Source organism: Melanotaenia boesemani, chromosome 20, assembly GCF_017639745.1.
Source record: "Melanotaenia boesemani isolate fMelBoe1 chromosome 20, fMelBoe1.pri, whole genome shotgun sequence".
In the NCBI taxonomy this organism is placed as follows: Eukaryota; Metazoa; Chordata; class Actinopteri; order Atheriniformes; family Melanotaeniidae; genus Melanotaenia; species Melanotaenia boesemani.
In genome coordinates, this window is record NC_055701.1 from 2670835 (window position 1) to 2691944 (window position 21110).

The window sequence follows — 21110 nt, forward strand, 5'->3', positions numbered from 1 at the left end:
CAGCACATAACTCCGTTCCTAGAAGTCTGTCACCAAGAAACATTAATTTTTTGTCATTACTTTAGTTTCAGGTGTGAAAAACAGCAAAGATCAGACAGCTTGACAGATAAAAAAATATATAATTTTCGTATCAAGAAGGTGATTCCCAAAGAGCTGAAAACTTGGCACATCTCTGCATGGTGGCAGAAACAAGTTGGAGAACAAAAGAAGAGTCAGGGATAAAAAAAAACACAAAAAAAAACAAAAGGTGAACAGGGTCTAAAAGTCATGTCCTGAAAAAATAGAAACAAATCCAAAAAAAAACCTGAGCCAGGACTTGAGAGAGGCATAATATTTTATGTATAAATGCAGTCACTGGCTCAAACTATGCTTTTATCATTTTTACACCAGACTGTATTCTTTATTCTGTTCTGTTTTCCATTTGTTCCACTTGTAACAGTTTATGTAGAACTTGACGTTTTCGCTGCAGAGCATCTTTCTGTTTATACCACCTGCAGCCTTCTCACTCCTTTTCGAATATGTATTTGTATGATTTATATCAGGGGTGCCCAAGTCCGGTCCTCGAGATCTACCATCCTGCAACTTTTAGATGCAACCCTTCTCCAACACACCTGAATCAAATGACTGGCTCGTTACCAGGCCTCTGCAGAGCTGAATGACCTGCAGATGACATCTGATTCAAGTGTGTTGGAGAAGGGTTGCATCTAAAAGTTGCAGGATGGTAGATCTCGAGGACCGGACTTGGGCACCCCTGATTTATATGTTTAATTAATTTATTTATTTAAAGCTTCAGAGTCAGAGAACAGACTGAATTTCTGTGAAACAGCTTGCTGCCTGGATCCGATGAAACCTGTCAAACTGACCACACTTTGCAGAGAAACAACATGGAATCTGGATCAATAATCCATGTGTGGGCCTTTGATCGCGCAGCAGAAATATTGGATTTTGATTATCTGGAGACAGACTGACAGGAAGCAGATGAGCACACCTGGACAGGTGAGCCTGAGATGTGTCGTCCTCCATCAGCTTCAGTGAGTTAAACTTTCAGCAGCTCAGTTTATTAGATAAAAATACTGGAACCTTCTGTCATGTGAGTTTAACCAGCTTCATGTTTAATAAGTGTGTGTACAATGAACTTACAGCTGCAGTTTTCACATCACATGCTAACAAACTCCACTCTGCAATTTGCTCCATCATTTTACGTCTACAGATCATCACAAGTTTAAAAATCAATCTTGAACATGGCTGCAGGACATTCCCCCCCCAAAAAATCAATACATTCAGAACATGATCAGAACAGTTTACAGAAACATTTAATGACCCCTCGGACAGCAGAGTGTTTGGCCCAAACACGGCCCGCGTCCTGTCTGAACAATGGCTGAAACTCAGACAGATATCTAGCCAAACCAAATCTGTGTTTCGGGTATTTCAGCGCTAGAACTGAATCCATCTTTAAACACAGAAATCTCTCACAGATTAACACAAAATTCATTTACAGAAATATTTCATATTACACTCAGACTTACGGGTCAGACTAAAGCCATTCTGTCCAGCCGCCCACACTGGTCGCCACAAACAAGAGAAAAAATGTGTCCTAATGTGTGCAGGAAGCCTCAGAACCAGAACAGAACCAGGTTATCGATGGTCTTCAGGCTCCGTGCAAATAAAAGAGATAACATGATCCGATCATCTGACACAGAGCTGAGAACAGCAGAACTTCTGCTGATATTTAACATAACACAGGTTAAAAAACAGTCATGTCAGAAAACTGTTAAAATCATTGAAGATTTATTCATCCGTCATGTGACAGCTGCTCACCACGGATCAGAAACGTGAAAACAAAGAAGAGTTCTGTACCAACTTCATCCCAGAAGAAGTATTCTGACTGACCCATTTAATTTAAGTGATTCTGCTGCTGGGTCGGTTCTGCTAAACAAACCAAAAAACCTTTTGCTACATTTTTTTGCATCACCAACTGAATGCATGTTACCATGGCAACATGCAGTTGAGGATGGACCAGAACCCTGAGATGACCTCTGCTGTGAGCTGGTGTTAGACAGATGAAACTGAGTCACCAACATTCAAAACCCGTTCCCTAAGATAGAACCTGTTCCGTCAAAATCTGTTCCCTAAGATAGAACCTGTTCTCTAAGATAGAACTGTTCCCTCAGAACCAGTTCCCTAAGATAGAACCTGTTCCCTCAGAACCTGTTCCCTCAAAATCTGTTCCCTAAGATAGAACCTGTTCCCTCATAATCTGTTCCCTAAGATAGAACCTGTTCCCTAAGGTAGAACCTCTTCTCTCAAAATCTGTTCCCTAAGATAGAACCTGTTCTCTAAGACAGAACCTGTTCCGTCAAAACCTGTTCCCTCAGAACCTGTTCCCTAAGGTAGAGCCTGTTCCCTAAGATAGAACTTGTTCCATCAAAACTTGTTCCCTCAAAATCTGTTCCCTAAGATAGAACCTGTTCTCTAAGATAGAACTTGTTCCATTAAAACCTGTTCCATTAAAACCTGTTCCCTCAAAATCTGTTCCCTAAGGTAGAACCTGTTCCCTCAAAATCTGTTCCCTAAGATAGAACCTGTTGCCTCAAAATCTGTTCCCTAAGATAGAACCTGTTCCCTAAGATAGAACTTGTTCCATTAAAACCTGTTCCCTCAAAATCTGTTCCCTAAGGTAGAACCTGTTCCCTCAAAATCTGTTCCCTAAGATAGAACCTGTTCCCTAAGATAGAACTTGTTCCATCAAAATCTGTTCCCTAAGATAGAACCTGTTCTCTAAGATAGAACCTGTTCCCTCAGAACCTGTTCCCTTAGATAGAACCTGTTCCCTAAGGTAGAACCTGTTCCCTCAAAATTTGTTCCCTAAGATAGAACCTGTTCCCTCAAAATTTGTTCCCTAAGATAGAACCTGTTCCCTCAAAACCTGTTCCCTAAGATAGAACCTGTTCCCTCAGAACCTGTTCCCAAAGATAGAACCTGTTCCGTCAAAACCTGTTCCCTCAGAACCGGTTCCCTAAGATAGAACCTGTTCCCTCAGAACCTGTTCCCTCAAAATCTGTTCCCTAAGATAGAACCTGTTCCCTCAAAATCTGTTCCCTAAGATAGAACCTGTTCCCTAAGGTAGAACCTCGTCCCTCAAAATCTGTTCCCTAAGATAGAACCTGTTCTCTAAGATAGAACCTGTTCCGTCAAAACCTGTTCCCTCAGAACCGGTTCCCTAAGATAGAACCTGTTCCCTCAGAACCTGTTCCCTCAAAATCTGTTCCCTAAGATAGAACCTGTTCCCTCAAAATCTGTTCCCTAAGATAGAACCTGTTCCCTAAGGTAGAACCTCTTCCCTCAAAATCTGTTCCCTAAGATAGAACCTGTTCCGTCAAAACCTGTTCCCTCAGAACCTGTTCCCTAAGATAGAACCTGTTTCCTAAGATTGAACCTGTTCCCTAAGATTTAACCTGTTCCCTAAGATAGAACCTGTTCCCTCAGAACCTGTTCCCTTAGAACCTGTTCCCTAAGATAGAACCTGTTCCGTCAAAACCTGTTCTCTTAGAACCTGTTCCCTAAGATAGAACCTGTTCCGTCAAAACCTGTTCCCTCAGAACCTGTTCCCTAAGATAGAACCTGTTCCCTCAGATCCCGTTCCCTCAGACAAAACCTGTTCCCTGAAACAGAACCTGTTCCTTATAAAACCATTCCCTTAAGGCCGGTACAGTCCCTGAGAACAGAGCTCTGTTCTTATTCGTAAGGTAGCAAGGCGGCCCTGGTTTTTGCGGCTTGTTCTTGACACATCAGCTGAGCAGAACTTTTTTCTGAATTGTGTATGAACATCAGCTTCGAAAATTCAAAGTGGGTGTGATTAACTTGAAAAAGCGTGAAACGGAAAGTTGGAATTTCTGCTTTTATACTGATGTGAAAGGTTTAACAACACTGAACAGATAGTTTGAAGGAACAGCTGGTCCAGGCAGTGAGGGGGTACAAAAATTAATGCAACACGTGGCAGATAAAGACACGGACACCACCGCGTGCACAACTGCCATCATTGATTAAGTATCTTGTTCTTGCTGCCTTGAGAACAAACACAACGTTCTCTGTTTTGTGGAGTATGGAACTAGCTTTAAATAGAACCTGTTTCTTGAGATAAAACCTGTTTTTTCAGATCCTGTTCCTTCAGGCAGAACCTCCACTACAGCTGTTATAATGGTTCTGTCTCCATAAGTGTGAAACTAAACGTGCATGAGTCTGATGTGCACTTCCACTTTAACCATGAATGGTTTCAGATTATTCCCCAATAATCATTTACATTACAAACATTTGGACCTGAACAAGCAGACCAGACTGTGAAAGAAGAAGCGGTTTTCTGGACTCTTGGTTCTGGAATCCTGACCAGGGAAAAACTGCTGACTGAAGGAAGAAAAGATGATCTCTGTAAGATTGTAGCAGAGAGAAAAAAAGGTGGGATTAAAAAGGAGAGACAAACACATTATCAGAACCACAGTAGGTCCAGTTCATTAGAGTGTGAAACCCAAAGCAACATGAGCCAACTGCCGTCATGAGATGCATCCTGATGCAGCAGGTATAAATAAAACTAATGATAAAAAATAACAGGTCAAGTCGTCTATTCTCTGTTCTGTTTGGTTCTGTTTCCTCCTCAACATGGCAGCCTGAACTGGCTCTGAGGACACCTGGTCTGAAAGATGACTGAGATCACATGATGAACACCTGTGTGCATGTCTGAGTGATCCTCGCCATTACTGGATCAGTATGTCACCATGTTGCTCAGATGGTGTCTCAATCATTGATTTCCGGTTGGCTTTGGATGGAATTCGGGTCCAAAAAGTTTATTTCATCAACACAGATTCAACAGTTATGTCTGAAAACATCCACATGCTTCCATCTGGAACTCATGAGAAACACAACCAGTGAAGCTCTGAACAGAACCTCCTCTAGAACAGCTGATGACCTCTGTTACCATGGTGATGAAATGGTCTAAAATGAATATGTTTTCTGTTTTCTTGTCATTCTGGACACGTGTCCACACAAGAACCCGGTTTCTGTTGTCAGAACTCCTGCTCGGGTTTCGGTCTGGGTGAAAGTGAGAGGAACAGAAACACAACCAGGAAGAACCTGAGTCCGATTAACGGGTCAGAACCAGCTCTTCAAAACACGCTTCACATGATTTCTGTCTTTATTGGAAAACTATCAGAACATTCCAGATGTTGATGAGGAAAAGTAAAAAAATCAGATCTCAGATCAAACGTGAGAACTGCAGCACCGTGGAGGTCTCAGAACTGGTCCACACTAGTCCATCCATGCGGGTTCCCATCATTAGTGTGTTCGTCTGTCTGGGCGCTCAGGTTCTGCTCAGCAGTAAACTGACCAGTAGATGAGGTTGAAGAAGATGTAGGATCCGGGGAAAATCATGCGGGAGTATTTATCGATGGCGTGGGTGTTCTGGATGATGTTCAGGGCCCGCAGGCTCTTCCTCTTCTTGGCGCCGGTGGACTCGCTGCTCATGGACAGGTGCACCACCATGTGCTCCGACTTGTCCAGGACCTTGTGCTTCTCTTCGGGCTCCTCCTCTGGCACCATGGGCTCCTCGGTGTACCCGGCCAGGCTGTTAGTGTCGGCCTCGCTGTAGGTGCCATCCAACATGGTCATGGTTCTGGTCTGGGAGATGCTACAGGTGCAGGGCAGCGACTGTCAGGGAACAAACAAACAAACATCAACATTTCTGACAGATGCTGCGACCCCTGATGATCCATGAAACGGCTGATCAGTGTGATTACTGATCATCTGGTTCCTGCTTTAGAACTGGAACCAGACTTCTTAGAGCTCTTCTTTTCAAAGATAAAAAGGGTTGATGGGTTCTGTCAGGTGTCATTACAACTGAACCGTCTCAAGTTTATAGTCAAGTCCAGATTCTGTAGACTGGGTTCAGTCAACAGAAAACTATCAAATATTGGTTCAGATGGAAAAAAACTGATCCCTTTTGTCCCAAACTATAAGATCTGTGGAGGAAAACGAGCTCTTCCATATACCTACTGGGTGTAATACCCAAAGAACCACTGGGTACTGGGTTGTAGCAGGCTTTGGTGCCACGTGGCCATGCTAACTGAGTCATTGTGAGACAATAGAAAACAACCACACCATCATCATGTCTGGATGGTACTGATGTCCAACCTAGCAGGTTATCATTCCTCAAAACATGGAAACCATGATTATTAAAAACCATTATTAATGTTAAAGCTACCACCTCCGCTCACATGTAAGTTTATATGTTTGTTTATGTTGACATATTACCTTTAGCTCATCTTTTTTTTACAGTGTGTGGCCAGAATAACGTATGCTGAACATGTTCTGTGTTTTATTCAGCTCAAGATGGAAATACATGGGGTCGGCTTAGAGGGGAAATGATGTGTTCAAGTTCAAAATGTTCAGAAAATGTCCTACAAATGCATTTTAACTCTGTTCATTGTGGTGTATAAATTGTTGGATACAAAAGTATAAATAAAAGAAAAATAATAAAAAAAAACAAACAGGAAAGGTGAAGCCACTTTGCCTGCTTTGGGCTGTAGGTATGCCAAAAAACAAGCACAAACAAACAAAAAGCTCTACTAGCAGCTCCTAACTGCCTCTTACTGACTTCAACTTCCAGCCAGGAAGTTATCCTTCCTGTGCATGTTAATGCTCACATAACCAGATGACCTTAGCTACAGTTAGAAAACTAGATATTTCTAAAAAAAAAAAAAAAAGAATAGAAAAAAGAACACAAAAGATTTAATAACAGTATCTCCTCATAAAAAAATATAAAACATTATACCCCCCCCAAAAAAGCCAGAAAAGAGGTTAACATTTTCTCCCTACCAAACATTTAATAACATTATCTTCTCAATAAAAAATATATTTTCTCCTCACTAATTACATAACATTATCGCCTCATCTAACATTTTATAACATTATCTCCTTACTAAGAATTTTATAAACATAAATGTAAAATCAATGTATGATATATTTTTCTATTCTGGTTTTAACTCTGTAAACTGTGTTTCAAACCCACCTGAGACCGTGCACGCTCTCTCATCTTGCGCTCACGCCGGTCCTGGACGGTGGACAGGTAGTTGACGGCGGCGTACTCCAGCACAGAGAGGAAGACGAAGACGAAGCTCACCCAAAGGTAGATGTCCACGGCCTTGATGTAGGAGACGCGGGGCATGGAGGCGTTAACGCCGGTGATGATGGTGGACATGGTCAGAACGGTGGTGATACCTGCACACAGACATCAGTGGTTAATGGAACAGGTTGGAATGGCCCGTCAGTGTCCGGACCTTTTCTCTCTTTACTTTCCATGTAGAAACATCTGACATTGTTGTCATTCATTCATGTTTCTCTTCTTCTTTCTCAGCAGGACTCTCTGGATTAGAGTTCTGCTGCTGGTTGACCCTCTTTGCTGTCCTCTCCACCTCCAACCGGTCCATCCTTGCTGGTTCTGGTTCTGCTTTCCACTGTCTCGTTGTGCAGCTCAGAATGGAAGACTGAATCAAAGAGAAAATTTCATCCAATCTGCTGGTTTCCTTAACTAGGTCATTATTTTTATGAATCGCTTTATATGAACCCAGTTATCATAAACTGGGCTAATGTGGATCATTTTGAACTGAACTGAAGTGAATCCATCCAGAACCTGTGGAGGAACTACAAAGCAGAGTGACAGTAGAAAAGCTTCCAACCTCAAAGACATGAAGATGGTCTCGGAGGAGAAGACAGGAGAAAAAAGAAAAGGGGACTGATATAAATCCATCCATCTGAAGATCAGAAGGAGCTGTGAGAGGCTCTCAGCAGGAGATGGAGCTGATGTCAGGACGTTGCACTCAAAACAGAAAATTATTCAGAGCCAGTGTGAGGTGACATGTATGTGCAGTCCCAGCTGGTGGACGGGTGTCACAGCCAGCTTTCATCCTCCGGCTCTTCAAAGCTTTTCAGTTGTTTCTCACCTAAAGAAACTCGGGCTGGTACGGCCCGCCGGTCGATCCAGAACGACACCCAGGACAGCATCACCATGAGCGTAGCAGGGAAGTAGGTCTGCAGCAGGAAGAAGAAGATGTGGCGTCGCAGGGTGAAGTTGATGTAGAGACGGTTGTACCAGCCTGTAAACGCAGAGAGACTCGATCAGAACAACAGAACTTTAAACCCAACAGAATATTTCTGAGACCACTGACCCGGGTTAGAAACACCTTCTCAGGTAAACTTGGATAGCGAGACTTTATCTGGCTAAACATTAGTAAAATTTGGAACTTCAAATTTTATCAGTCTGCAGCCGTCAGATCACAGAAAAACATTTTTTCCTCCTCCTCCCAAAGACAGAAATACACATTTTATCTCCCTGCAGACCCCCTACCCGCCATCCTGATGCAGAGAATTTATCCCAGCTTCTTGTTTGTTTGTTTTCACTCTGAAAAGTTCTGAAATCTGACAAGAATCTCTGATCTGGGGTCAAAATGAAGAAATAAAAACTGTGAATCAGGTTAAAACTCAGTTTCAGATGGAATGGAAATCCAATCACCTGACTCAAACTGAACTTTCAAAAACCTGAAGATGCCTCATATGGAGCAGAACTGACTGCAGACGTGATTCATCTGAACATAATGATGAGAACTGATTTCATTTTACACAGAACTGCAGCATCCAGCAGTCATGTGACGGACAGGTGACGCACCTGTGCTGCTGTAGAAGGCCAAGCGAGACGTGGTGTGGAACTTCTGGATGAGGAACTGAGATAAGGAGATCCTGTCATCAGTGCTGAGTGACTCGTCGCCGCTCTTCCAGTACAGCATCAGGTCTTCATCTGTGTACGCATCTGGAAAACATCAGGGCTCTTCTCAGAACCGTTCACCTCAACGTTCACATCATTCAGCTTCCAGTCGACATTCTGTCTTCTGGATTTCTATTCTGCTTCCTCCCCTCAGTTTATTTTCATTTCATTCAGGTGTTTATTAAAGTAAAAAACATTCTCTTTTATTAACTGAGTTCTGATGAGGAAATCCGGTTCTGTCCAAACTACCTGACAGATTCTTCTGCATGTAAACACACTCTGCTGATCACTGATCCATTAACATGAGTAACTGGTATGAATGCAGCGGGAACTGCTGCAGTCTGGTGCTGGGTCTGGATGTCTGCAGGTCTAATCAGAACATTCTGCACCGCTATCTGGACCCGGGTTCTGTCAGGTCTGACTGTTGATGTGCAGCTGATAGGCAGGAAACAGCTGGAGCAGGTTTTCCCCCGACCACAGTGAAATGACTGGCTTTAAAGAGTAACTACACCTCCTACTTTTTGCGTAACTCCACCCACTGCCAAATTTGAAAAATGCCTGAAACTGCAAGGGTTGGGGTGGGAGGTGTGGGGTGATCAGGGAGCGGAGAGTGGGCGGGTCGGGATGCAGAGGCAGAAATGATTGACAGACAGCAGCTCAGCTCACTGGCAAGATGCAAAGTGAGATTCACAAAGCAGCTACGCCACAGAGCGTCTTTGAGGTGGAGGACTTTTTCCCTCCTGAATCTCCTCAGCTACACATGAACCAGGTGGTCCTGAACGTATCAGTCTGAGCCGTTAGCGCTGTTAGCTGTTAGCTGCCTGTCAGCAGCTCCAGCATCTCTGGAAGGCTGTGGAGACTCGCGGCAGGTTGTAGCAGCTGCAGGAAGAGCTTCTGGAAGTTGCTGCTGCTACGATTTGAGCTGCTGTCTGTCGCCAGATGAGGATCAGAAGGTAAAGAATAAAGTCCGGTTTTACTTATACACCCTCAGAAGCACAAATCCGTCCCATTGCAGGAAGATTTCATCAGAAACTCAGTGAAAGAGTAGAAGTCTGAAACTAGCAGATCTACATCTGTGGTTTTTAAAATTTTCTAGTGACATAGATAACCTCTCTATGTCACAAAAAAACACAACATGCTTTACCCTGTAAACCTGCTTTACCCAAAAAATCCTGTTTTTAAAATAAATAAAAAAAAATACTAATTGTATCAACAGTATATGTGATTTTCATCACAATTAAGTCATTCTGTGTTGTTTACAGCTCAAAAACACATTTTTGGGTGCAACACCCCTTTAATGCTGCAGATGGCTTCATCCCCACTGAGCTCTGGAATGTTCTCCAACTTTGTGCCAGCTGTGTTTTGGACGAGTTTGCAGGTTTATTCTTTTATGTCTGTTGTTTGTTTAGAGAATCAAGCTGAGAAATCTCACTTGATTTTCATCCAGAAGATTACTTTGATGTAAGGATGAGTGATACTCAGGGAATTAATGAAAACTTAGACTCTGTGTGTCTGCGCTGCAGGAAGAACGGGAAGTATCTCGTCTGACTTGCTCACATTTTCACATTGCTTCAACATGACAGTAACTTCTGCCTGGAAACAGAGCTCACTGTCACATGAAGAGTCACTGCAGCAGGAAGAAGAGTTAAGTCTCTGTATAAAATGTAAATAAAAAGAAAATTCAGTTATTTACTGTATCTGTACATATTTATTTTACACATTAAAACAAAAGACTATATTACCGGCATCATTACTGTCATTTAGCAGCTTTTCTCCACAACGATCTGCTGTGTGCTTCAGCGTTTTGCCTAATGCCTCAACTGGAAGGTGTTACTGTTCACCCCTGTGGGATTCGAACTTTGATCTCCTGCATGGCAGACGGATGCTCTACCGACTGAGACATCCAGCCGTACGTTCAGGTACCTCTGGCGTATCTTCCCTTCTGACACTGTGATGACAGCTTCTCCACCTGCTGCCACTATTCTGCCTTTCTGACCCTGGTAATGCCCACGCAGTGCCCACCAATTAAACATTTTTATGTTTGTCAACGTGGTCCATCAGGATCTCTGTCTCACACCTAAAAAATTCCACTTTTTCCCTCCCAAGCCATCATGCAAATAATGTGATGACTATGTATTATAGGCGTTGACCTGAGCATTTATAGCCACCATGTGGGCGTGGCAAGGTGCTCCCTCATGTGCATCCGCTTTAGAGTTGATTCTGATTTATGAACGGAAACAGGCGTGGGACGTGCCTGCCAGTTCAGCAGCCGGACTCTTCTCCTGTGAAGCCATGCTGCTGTGATGGATGCAGGATGTGGTTTAGCATCGTCTTGCTGAAATCTGCAAGGCCTTCCCTGAAAGAGACGTTGTCTGGATGGGAACAGCTAACTTCTAGTGGCCTATTGCTTACAACTAAAAACTAATGGTTAAGTGCGAACAGATAACTTTAAACTGATAATCTGACTGCTAACTGTGAACAACTAACAGCAAATAGCTACACGCTAAAAGTTAACTTTTAACAGCTAATTGTTAAATGCCTTCAGCTAACAACTGATAGTTAACTGCTAACAGCTAACTCTTCACTGATAACAGCTGATTGCTAACAGTGAACAACTAAGCGCAAAAGTTTTGACAAACATTTCCACCATGACACATTTTTCTGAACTGAAATTCAACCAGATCTTTACTGGTGTTTGTTAAGCTTTTAAATGATTATTCAAGCTGAGTTGGAACTGTGTGTACCAGAGTTTTACATGCTAGAATGTGAGCTGTTTTATTAAAGACCTAGTTGTGCCATTCCCTTTGATGGAAACAGCCGGAAGGAGTAGCCGTCCATTACATTTTAATTTGTAATGTAATGTTACACAGTGAACTAGATAACAGAGCTATAATTTATGTAAACTATTGTTATTTGTGCTTTAAAGGCATAAACTAATTGTTGTGTTATATTCGTTTGCTTGTTTGCAACTGAATTGTTGTTTTTTTTAAAGCAGTTCACTGTCTGCACCTTAAAGGTAAGGCGAGCCAAAGCTGTTTCTGGATGAATAAAACATCATATTGTCTCAATTCAAAACCCCGAATCACTATTATGGACTCTGCATTGCGTTTTGTTAAGTTGTAGGGAAAAAATTTCAGAGGGTGTGTGTTTCATGATATAAAGATTCATTACGTGTTTTCTGAAGGCAAGAATGATGGAGGAGGATGTGACTTAAGGTTCCATCTTACAACAAGGTTGCTTGACTTTAATCAACACCTGTTGAGTTCATGTATTAAATGTATCAGCGGTATTATCCTGCAAGCTTTAAAGTAATTTATTTATTTATTGAAACAATAGTTTCATTAATAATTCATTAATGCAAGCAGACAATGTAAAGACATTTATTCTGAGTAAGAAAACTAGTTCCCAAAAGATACAATGGATTAGAATACAATCCACTTTCAAAAAAGTTGGAACGTTGTGCAAAATGTCAATGAAGACAGAATACAGTTATTTCCAAATCCCAGATCCAGTAGCCATGCATCATCTGATAGTTCCTCATGATCTTTGTCATCCTTGTTGACAGAAACATCTTTATTTCAGGCATCAGGTGAACAAAACGCTGCAGCACTTTGCTGCGACTCAACCACCGAACACCAGCGTGGAGAAGTAGCTCTGCAGTCTGGGTGGGTACGGGGAGGATGGGGAAGTGGTCGATGGTGCCCTGGTTCCCAGGTGTGCAGCTGGAACATTAGGGTGGGTTCTGGTCCATGCTGGGTGGTCGTCTGGGGGGCCCTGCTGGGGCCTTCCTCTGCCACCCTCTGGGGGGGTCTGGGGTAGTCTTTGTGGTGGGGAGGCTTGGGTTCGTGCTCCGGGATTGCTGCTGATCTCTCGGGTCTCTGGGCTGCCCCGGTCTGCCTCTAGCCTCTGTGATCACATATACACGATCACACTCATCTCTGATCCCTCCTCATTCCTCATCCTCTGCATGCTGACACAGTCACTGAGGTGTGGGTTTATACACTGTTTTTTGTGTTTTTAATGAACTCCTGATGATTGTCAGCTTAGTTTACCTGTAAAAGCTGTAGGAAATTCTCTGTTTCTGTACAGGTGTAGCAGTTGGCTGTCTGGTGTTAGGTTGAAGGTTGTTGCTTCTATCTACTGGATCTTTGTCTCTTCTTTTTTTTTCTACTTTCCTTTTTATTTCTTTTCACTATTCTCTTTTTTTCTGTCCCCTCCAGTCAGGTCCAGCAAGATTATGTAAATTCCAGACTCCAAAATAAATAAATAAGATTTAATCAGATTATCAAGAGGAGCCTTATACCCATAAAGCTCCCTTTGGCAAAGCAAATTTGTTCAGCACAACACAGCAGCCAGACCATCATTCTGCTGCCACCATGCTGGACAGGACAAGTTAAAAAAATATATAAAATAAAAATAAAAAACGCCTTAAATAAGTAATACTGAAGCACTTTTGCCCGAATCGAGTTTACCACTCTGACCACCAGTTTTATTACATGAGGAAAGTCCACAACGTTGCCATCCAAGGTTTGTTGGTAAATCACACATATTTAATGAAGTCGGAAAAATCCGGATCTTTACGACACAGTGCCATAAAACCAGTCGGGTGCTCCACTTGTAGCAATTGCCACCAGTTTATGAATGGGGATGATATTTTCACAGACAAAGTTTTTAAAGACATAGTAAATATCCTCACCTCTTGCTCTCTGCTTTAAATGGGGAAAAGTGAGGAAGTCATCCTTGGTTGTGTAATCCTGGAAAGCCATTCTGGCAAACACAAGCTGAGCTGTGTCCTTTACATGCAGCGAAAAATATCCGCAGAGGAGCGAGTCCTTCAAAACCTTTTGATCCACATCCTCCGACAGTAACTCGCCCCTCCTTGTTGCTGTTGCTGGGCCCAGCGGTACGGTAGTGTCTCATTATTAGCATTATGTAGGTATTATAATCACATTTAAATGTACTAAGCAAAATTTAGGCATAAGGGTCCGTTTCTGTAAGTATCACATGGATCCAGCAGACGCAATAACCTTCAGAGTAGACAGGATCACATGAGCTTGGTAAATTCAATTAACCCTATAGAATAAAGTGTCATGTGTCTCCATGTGCTCACGACTGGTCCCAGATGTCAGCTTCGGAAGGCTCTTTGTCTGTGAACCTATATAAGACCACTGGTATGAATGGTCAGAGGGATTTCTGTATCTGTTGATATTATACACTGTAGATGGTGGATCTTCATAGTCTTAGCAATTTTTATATTGCTGAAATGGTTCCTCAACTTTTAGATCCAGTAAGTCTCAGGTTGGTGAACCTCTGTCCGTCTTTCCATCTGAGAGACTCTGCCTCTCTGAAATGCTCCTTTTATATCCAGTCATGTTACTGACCTGTTGCCAGGTAACCTGGTTAGTTGTCAAATGCTCCTCCAGGTGTTTCTGGTTTGTACCAGGTACTTTTCCAGCCTTTTGTTGCTCCTGTTCCAACTTTTGTTTTTTACTTTTGTTTATGTTCTGTAGGGAAAATGGATTCATGAGATTTGCAAATCATTCTGCTTTTAATTCACATTTCAGCAAGCGTCCCAACATGTTTGGAATTGGTGTTTTACTCGTTCTCCTTCATTTGACATCATCCATATGTGAAGTCTGAATTTATGCAGATGTGCAGAACAAATGTTGGATGTGTGAGGAACACAAACACGTAACTCAGAGACTTAAAGGTTTGTCTTTTTATTCCAGACTGCATCGTTCATTATTCTGTGTTTGGTTGTACACTTGAGCCAAGTTTCACACACCATCATTTTACTGATGGATTTATCGAGAAACATGAAAACGTTGCTGCAGCTAATGAGGAGATTTGAACTTTCCTGCTACTCAGAGCTCCAGTAAAAACCAGAGAAGGAGAACAGGGAGCGAAGATGAGCTGCAGGGGGTCCTCACATCCACAGAGACCCTGCAACATGCACAACATGTGTGTGTGTTTGTGTGAACACTGATTCATTCATAACTCGCAGCTGAAATTGGTTCAGATGTTTGTGTTGCAGCAGCACTTTGGACCAAACTCAGAAGAAGTCCAATGTTTGACCCCATGTGGTGCACGTTGCTGCAGTGTGTGCATGTCCCATGGAAATGTACTGAGGCTTTACAACAGGCTTGGTGGGAAAAAGTGGTTTTTAAAGCTTGTTTGTGATTAATAAAGTCTGATAAAGAAGTTACAGCACTTCCTGCAGCCATCTTCTTCTCTGCTCTCCAACTCATTAACTTCTGAAAGTCTGCCCCCCTGCTGTGAGCTGCTCTCTTTACTTCAGGAGCTGGAAGACTTTTAAAGCTTTTATCTTTACATTTGGTAATTTTTCAGCTTCACATCCTCCAACTTCTGTTGATGTTTTGAAGCTGAACTCAGTTCAGATGAGCTCTCAAACATTAGAGGCTGCGGTATTGGTGTCCCTGTGTGAAACAGCCCCTGGTGGCTGCTCCGTCTTTCCTGGGAATATCTTTGATGTCTCAAAAATAAAGACATGAAAGACAGAAAATTTGTCCTGCTGGTTCTGTTTACAGATAACCAGGTAGCGACCACCCTTCCTGCCTCTGATGGACCTGCTGTTTCAGAACTTCATCAAGACCCTGAACTACTTTCAGGGAGCTGAGCTGACATTGGCGTGGGCCAACAGATGAGGCGTTCAGGGACATGAGCTCATGATGATCAATAAGCAGATATGGTCTTTTTTAACTCTTTAGAACTCTATCCAATTCTAAACTGAAACTAGAACCAAACTTAAAACCATTTCTTCCTCTTTGAACCACCAAAGCTCCGACTCAGCTTGAAAAACTGGCTCTAGAGCAGCACAGACTCTTTCCTGGACCAGGACACAGAACTTCTTTAGCCCAGAACTTTCCTAGAACTGTTCTAGTTAAAAGGAGTAAATCTGCAGGTACATCCATTCAGGATGGTTCTGCAGCTCAGCAGGTAGAACACCGTTGACCAAAACGTCCAAAACATCAGACTTCCATCCAGAAATCAACTTCAAACATGGTCATGACAATGATGTCATCGGTTAGCCCCTCCTACTGATCAGCATTGGTCCGAAAGAAAATGATCCCCTCACGTTGACTCCAGAGAAACTCAATGAGATGTCGAACACGTCCCAGTCACTGCAGATCAGCAGGAAGAAGTTCCTCATAGTTTCAGGAAACTTGGAGAAAAACAAAACTGCTGAAGTCAGCTGGAGTCCAGATCTTCTATTCACCCAGTTCTGGTTCCTGCATGTTAAATTACAGAGGTCCAAACTCTCACAAAGCAAAGAAACATCTCAAACACTTCCCTCGAACAAGCTGGTCTCTGCATGCGGAGCTGATATCCAACTCATTTCTGGTTCTGATTGACAAGAACAACTGTAAACCAAAGTCAAATCTTCCTGCCTCTGATTTCAGAACATCCTCTTGGTTCATGGCATCTTCTATTGGAGCAGCAGGTTCTCCACAGACTGAAGTTCAGTTTGCCAGCTGGTTGTTACCGGACTCTGGTTCAGGAATTCTGGATTCTGGTTCAGGGATTCTGGCTCAGTCTTTATTAATGGCAACAGCTTACAGTTAAAAGCTGCAGTTGCTGGTAGCAAACACGTTTGAGCTTATTCTGGGTTATTTTTGGTACTTAGGGCACAGATACAGCACTGGCAGGTGTTATGTGGTCCAGATGTGGTCCACATGTCAACTGTTGGCCTGGACGTGCATTACAGGAAGTTCCTTGCAGGCACATGTGGTGGTCATGTGGCTCTTCTTTGGATGTTTCTGCCTTTTGTTCCCTTCTCTGATCGCACACAGCTTCAGTAATGTTGAGGTCCGGGTTCTGTGGAGGATCTGTCCCTCCATCAGACCTGTTCCCACTGATCTTCAGTCCAGTTCTTCTGTCATGTGACCTACCTCAGCCTTTTCTCCCCGTTTTCCTTCCTTAAGAATGGCTTCCTGACAGCCACGTTTCCATGGAGACCACTTCTGATGAGGCTTCGGCCAACAGTAGATGGATCAGATGAAGGTCCAGATCATCTCTCAGGTCCTGGTTCAGGTCTTTGCTGGATTTCAGATCCTGTTCCTCTGCTGTAGATAGCTTTTTGTCCTGACTCTTCTTTTGTCCTCTGTGTGTCCAGTTTCTGCCTCCATGCTGAGATAAGCCAAGTTTCAGCTACCAGCTGTTTGGGAATCAACTTGTTGCTGCTGAAATCCTGTTTTCTGTCTGACTGATCTCTACTGGTTTTACAGATGAAACTAAAGAAATGGGAACAAATGATGTGTCTCTGTGACAAAGAGCCTAAAGTTCCAGTTTAAACCGGTTCTAAGTTGTCTGTTAAGTGTCAACACAACGCTGGTTCATCTCATGAGTTAGGAGCCTTTTTTCTGCCTGAATGTATCATAGGTCAGAGTTCCTCTGAAAACTGGACTGGACTGATAATGAGGGGAAAAAATATCAAAATAAAAACTTTGAAAGACCTTCAGAAATCTGGAGAACTATTAATCAAGACCAGATTAGAAGATGGATCAGGAATTAACCCGTTCTACGGTTAAATAGTTCCAAAACAACAAAATAATACCAAATTCCTCTGAATTTAGACCTTCAAACTGATTTATATGCTTACACCATTAATGACATGGCTTAGGGTCCTGGTAACTGAACCAGGTCCTGCTTTTGTTCTGGACCATCAGTGAAACATTTACTTACAGCTCTCCAGCTCCAGAGAACAGGTCTGAGAGTCCAGAGGAAATCGGCTGAAGTCCATGTTGCAGGCTGCTGTCACCGTCACTCTGTTCAACAACAGATCAGAGACAAGAGTCAGGATGCTGGGCCACAGAAACACCATCAGTTTAACTCCTGCAGCCATCAGGAAGACAGAGTTATCAGCAGAGATGAAAGAGGAATAAAACTCAAACGGGTTGGGCAGAAGGCAGGTGGAAAGGAAAGAGGACAGAATCTTAACAAGATGAAAGTTTCAGTTCTGCTTCGTCTGATGAGGTCTGACTCAACCGAGGAACTGAGCTTCAGCTGTGTTTACTCATCATCTGCTAATATCATACACAGTGAAACTATCAGAGATTAGCATTTCACTGCTTTCTGATGGACACTCTCTCTCCTCATTCATTCTGAAGCTAACTCCACCACTACGGCTGGTTGATGCTGAATCTTCCAGCTGAGGCTGAATGAAACAGGATATATATATATATATATATATATATATATATATATATATATATATATATATATATATATATATATATATATATATAATTTTTAAAATGGTTTAAGGACTGATGGTGGTTTTTAGCGGCTTCTTTTCTGCTGTTTTTCCTCCCAGCCGACCTCCGACTGCTCAGAGCTTTGTCTAAAAATAAATGTTTGGGTGTTTATACTTGAATCTTTGTTAAAACCATCTTCAGACCCAAACATTATGCTTCCATTAGAGACATGAGTCTGAGTTACTTTCAGTTGTCCATCATGTCGTCTTATCTCTCTTAAAGAAGCCATGAGAGCATGAACATGTGTGAGTGGAGGAAACCTCCCAGCATGCATTGCAGGGACAGGTTGTTTTGAGCTGTGTTTATCTGCAGAGCTTCCTCTGTTCCTATTTTAGGTTGATTTGGAACAAAAGTGTTGTTTTTCATCAGAAATGTTTCCTCAGCTCTGATTTCGGCATCAAAACATGAGACTAAGCTGTTTAAGATGATGATGAGCTGCCTCCACAAACATCCTGTTTAAATCTTTTCTGAGGACTCTGACAGTCGTCTTCTCTTCTTTCTCTCTTCACCTGATCTGATTTCTGATCAGCTGAACTTTCACTCTGAATGTAAAAAAACACAACTGAAGTGTCAGACTGCCTCTTCATCCGTCTGAAAACTCTGATGGAAAGAATTTATGGCCACATATTGAAGCTTTGATAAATCCTTAATCAGAATCTCAAAGAAAAATAAATCATTTCTGATCTGAAACATGCAGGATGTCAGACTGACATCACATCCACGAAATCTGAGAAATATCTAAAAATATTTCATGAGTTTCTGTGATGGGATTTGGAGTTAAACTAAACATCTTCAGGCGTTGCCAGAGGACTCCTCCTCATCCTCACCTTCTTCCTTAACAGACTGCAGAACTTTCAGCAGAACTTGAGAACAATGAGGATGTGAGTAAACAATAAAAGTTCATAAGTAACTGTTCTACGAGACCAACAGAACCAGAACTCTGCTGCTCCTGGTTAACAGAGACCCAGCCCGGATCAGTAGTGTCAGAACCAAACCTTCCTGCACCAACTACGATCATATCAGCTCAGCGAATCCTGTTTTCATGGCAGAATGAGGTTTTAATCAGGTCAACATCAGAATCTTTGTGTGAATGTAAATGCAGCCTCAGAGAGGAACCAGCTGAGGAGGTTCTGGGACCTGGTATAGATCCTCTGGGGACTACCATATGGGGGTTACCAGGCTCGGCCAGCTGGTCCTGGGTCATTCTGGGACTCACTGGAGGGATAATGTCTCCCAGCTGGTCCGAGATCACCTGATCCTGGTGGAGGATCAGCTCTCTTAACTCTGTTCTTCCCCTTATTCTCCAGCCTTTTTATTTTCATTCCAGCAACAGTTGAAAACATAATAACATTATTTGTCTCTATTCCAGTTATTCAGATTTTTATTTTCTGTTTCCAGATATTCTGATTATTTATCTCTGTTCTTGGTAATTCTTGTCAATTTTCTCCAGTAATCCAGTAATTCTGTTTATTTTCTCATTCATTACGATTATTTTTCTTTGTTCCTGTTTTTTTCAATACTTTTTGTATAAGGTGGTTCTGCTGGGGTCCAGTTACCCTTATATCACCTTTCACTGATGAAGGGAGTAGTCTGAAGTCAGCAGCCGATACCATCCATGAACAAAACTTAATAAAGTTCAACACCATCCGGGAGGAAGCAGGTTGTTTTTAGAACCATCAAAGCTATCACTGACATCCCAGTTTGAAGCTGTGTGACCACCACTTCCTGTCACTTGTCATCACTTCCTGACTAAACCCTGACTGGTATTATGTCCAGAACTAAAGCTGCTTTCCCAGCACCAGAATTGCCTGAGCACCAGTCACATTTCACAGTTGAGGTCTGCAGAGATGGAGGTCACCAAACTACAGCTATGAGCAAAAGTTTGGGTATCCCTAAGCACAAAACAAACAGGAAACTGTGCTCTCAAATGAATTTCATGTGTCGTTTATGACTAATAACACACTGGAGGAAAATGTGAACTCTAGTGGCTGTGAGAGCAACTGCATATGAAGTGTTCATAGTAAGGGTGATGTTTAAAAATAATGTGTTTTAGTCCTAATTGTAATGTTTTTTTAACCTAACTAGGTAACATTATCACCTAAATCCAACCAGGAAGTAAATACAACCCAAACAGTTAGCATGTCTTGAACGTCCCACTGCTGAAAACTGAAGGAACGACTGAAAATGTGACACATAATGCCGTCATTTTTCCTCATGAAGAGGCCTTTGTGACGTCTTAAAGGAATTACTTCAGAACTATGTTTGATTAAATATAAAAACTCAAGAGTGGCATTTCCCTCCAGCTTGTTCGCAGGGTGTCATTACATAGTCAATGTTTAATGGTGAACATGTTTTTTTTAAGGAACAAGTTAAACCTTTTTTCCACTAATTGTCGTCCACACAGTTTTTCTCTGTGCAGAGCTTCATCACAGCATCTCAGAAGACCACTCAGCTGAGGGTCAATGCACAAACATGTTCAGAGATATATATAAAAAAAAAGGCAAATGACACATCATAAAACACAACTCTGCCAGAAAAGCTGATCCTCTATTTTCTTGGTTACCACAGTGATGTATTATCTGCCAGGAAAGAAGTGACACCAGCACCAAGCATGAAGGTCTGTGAGAGAACACTGTTTCTGTTACGGTTTGTATGGAATGATCCCCTGATGGTTCAATCTATTAACTCTGCACACACACCACAGTAATCTGAACATTCATCGATCTTTAACTCATCTGATCACTCCTGGCCTCATTACTGACCACCCAAATCCAAAAGTGACCCAGTGAAACTGGGCCAGGTTGACCAATAACTTGTGGTGAAAGTCTCTCCTTCAGCATGAAGTTTTAAATGGAAGAGAGTTTCCACCTCCTGAGGCTGCAGCTGCATCATGCTGTGCTGAAATCAACCAGTCATCAGGGGTCCACTCAGCTCCTCATAGAGAGGCCGCATAACCTCTGTAACCACAGTAACTGTTACCATGGTGACTCCATCACCTGCTCCCTGACAACTTTTCCTCTACAAACTGT

At 42.4% G+C, this 21110-nt stretch overlaps 1 protein-coding gene and 2 long non-coding RNA genes across 20 annotated transcripts in view; 1 reads left to right on the forward strand and 2 right to left on the reverse strand.

Moving 5' to 3' along the window:
• Positions 1–2148: 2148 nt before the first annotated feature.
• LOC121630912 lies at positions 2149–3678 on the reverse strand. 18 transcript variants are annotated; one of them, XR_006008623.1, is made up of 10 exons: positions 3588–3655; positions 3456–3553; positions 3316–3417; positions 3165–3247; positions 2927–3077; positions 2791–2877; positions 2651–2718; positions 2515–2616; positions 2330–2397; positions 2166–2208 (listed from the first exon to the last, which is right to left on the reverse strand). It is a non-coding gene; the product is annotated as an uncharacterized LOC121630912 (long non-coding RNA). The 18 variants fall into 18 exon arrangements; XR_006008631.1 differs by having other exon boundaries at positions 2182–2242; positions 3475–3523; positions 3588–3678; XR_006008621.1 differs by having other exon boundaries at positions 2182–2242; positions 3456–3523; positions 3588–3678.
• LOC121630913 lies at positions 2323–9369 on the forward strand. Its single transcript, XR_006008636.1, has 4 exons — positions 2323–2390; positions 2542–3123; positions 3158–7298; positions 7403–9369. It is a non-coding gene; the product is annotated as an uncharacterized LOC121630913 (long non-coding RNA).
• Positions 5334–21110, reverse strand: part of gabrr2a (gamma-aminobutyric acid type A receptor subunit rho2a) — a 34070-nt gene continuing 18293 nt past the window's right edge. Inside the window, exons 5-9 of the mRNA XM_041971457.1 lie at positions 17510–17592; positions 8711–8851; positions 7989–8141; positions 7058–7266; positions 5334–5697 (exon numbers count right to left, since the gene is read on the reverse strand). Coding sequence (XP_041827391.1) covers positions 5362–5697; positions 7058–7266; positions 7989–8141; positions 8711–8851; positions 17510–17592 — 922 coding nt within the window. The 3' untranslated portion in view covers positions 5334–5361. The remainder of the gene's footprint in view (positions 5698–7057; positions 7267–7988; positions 8142–8710; positions 8852–17509; positions 17593–21110) is intronic.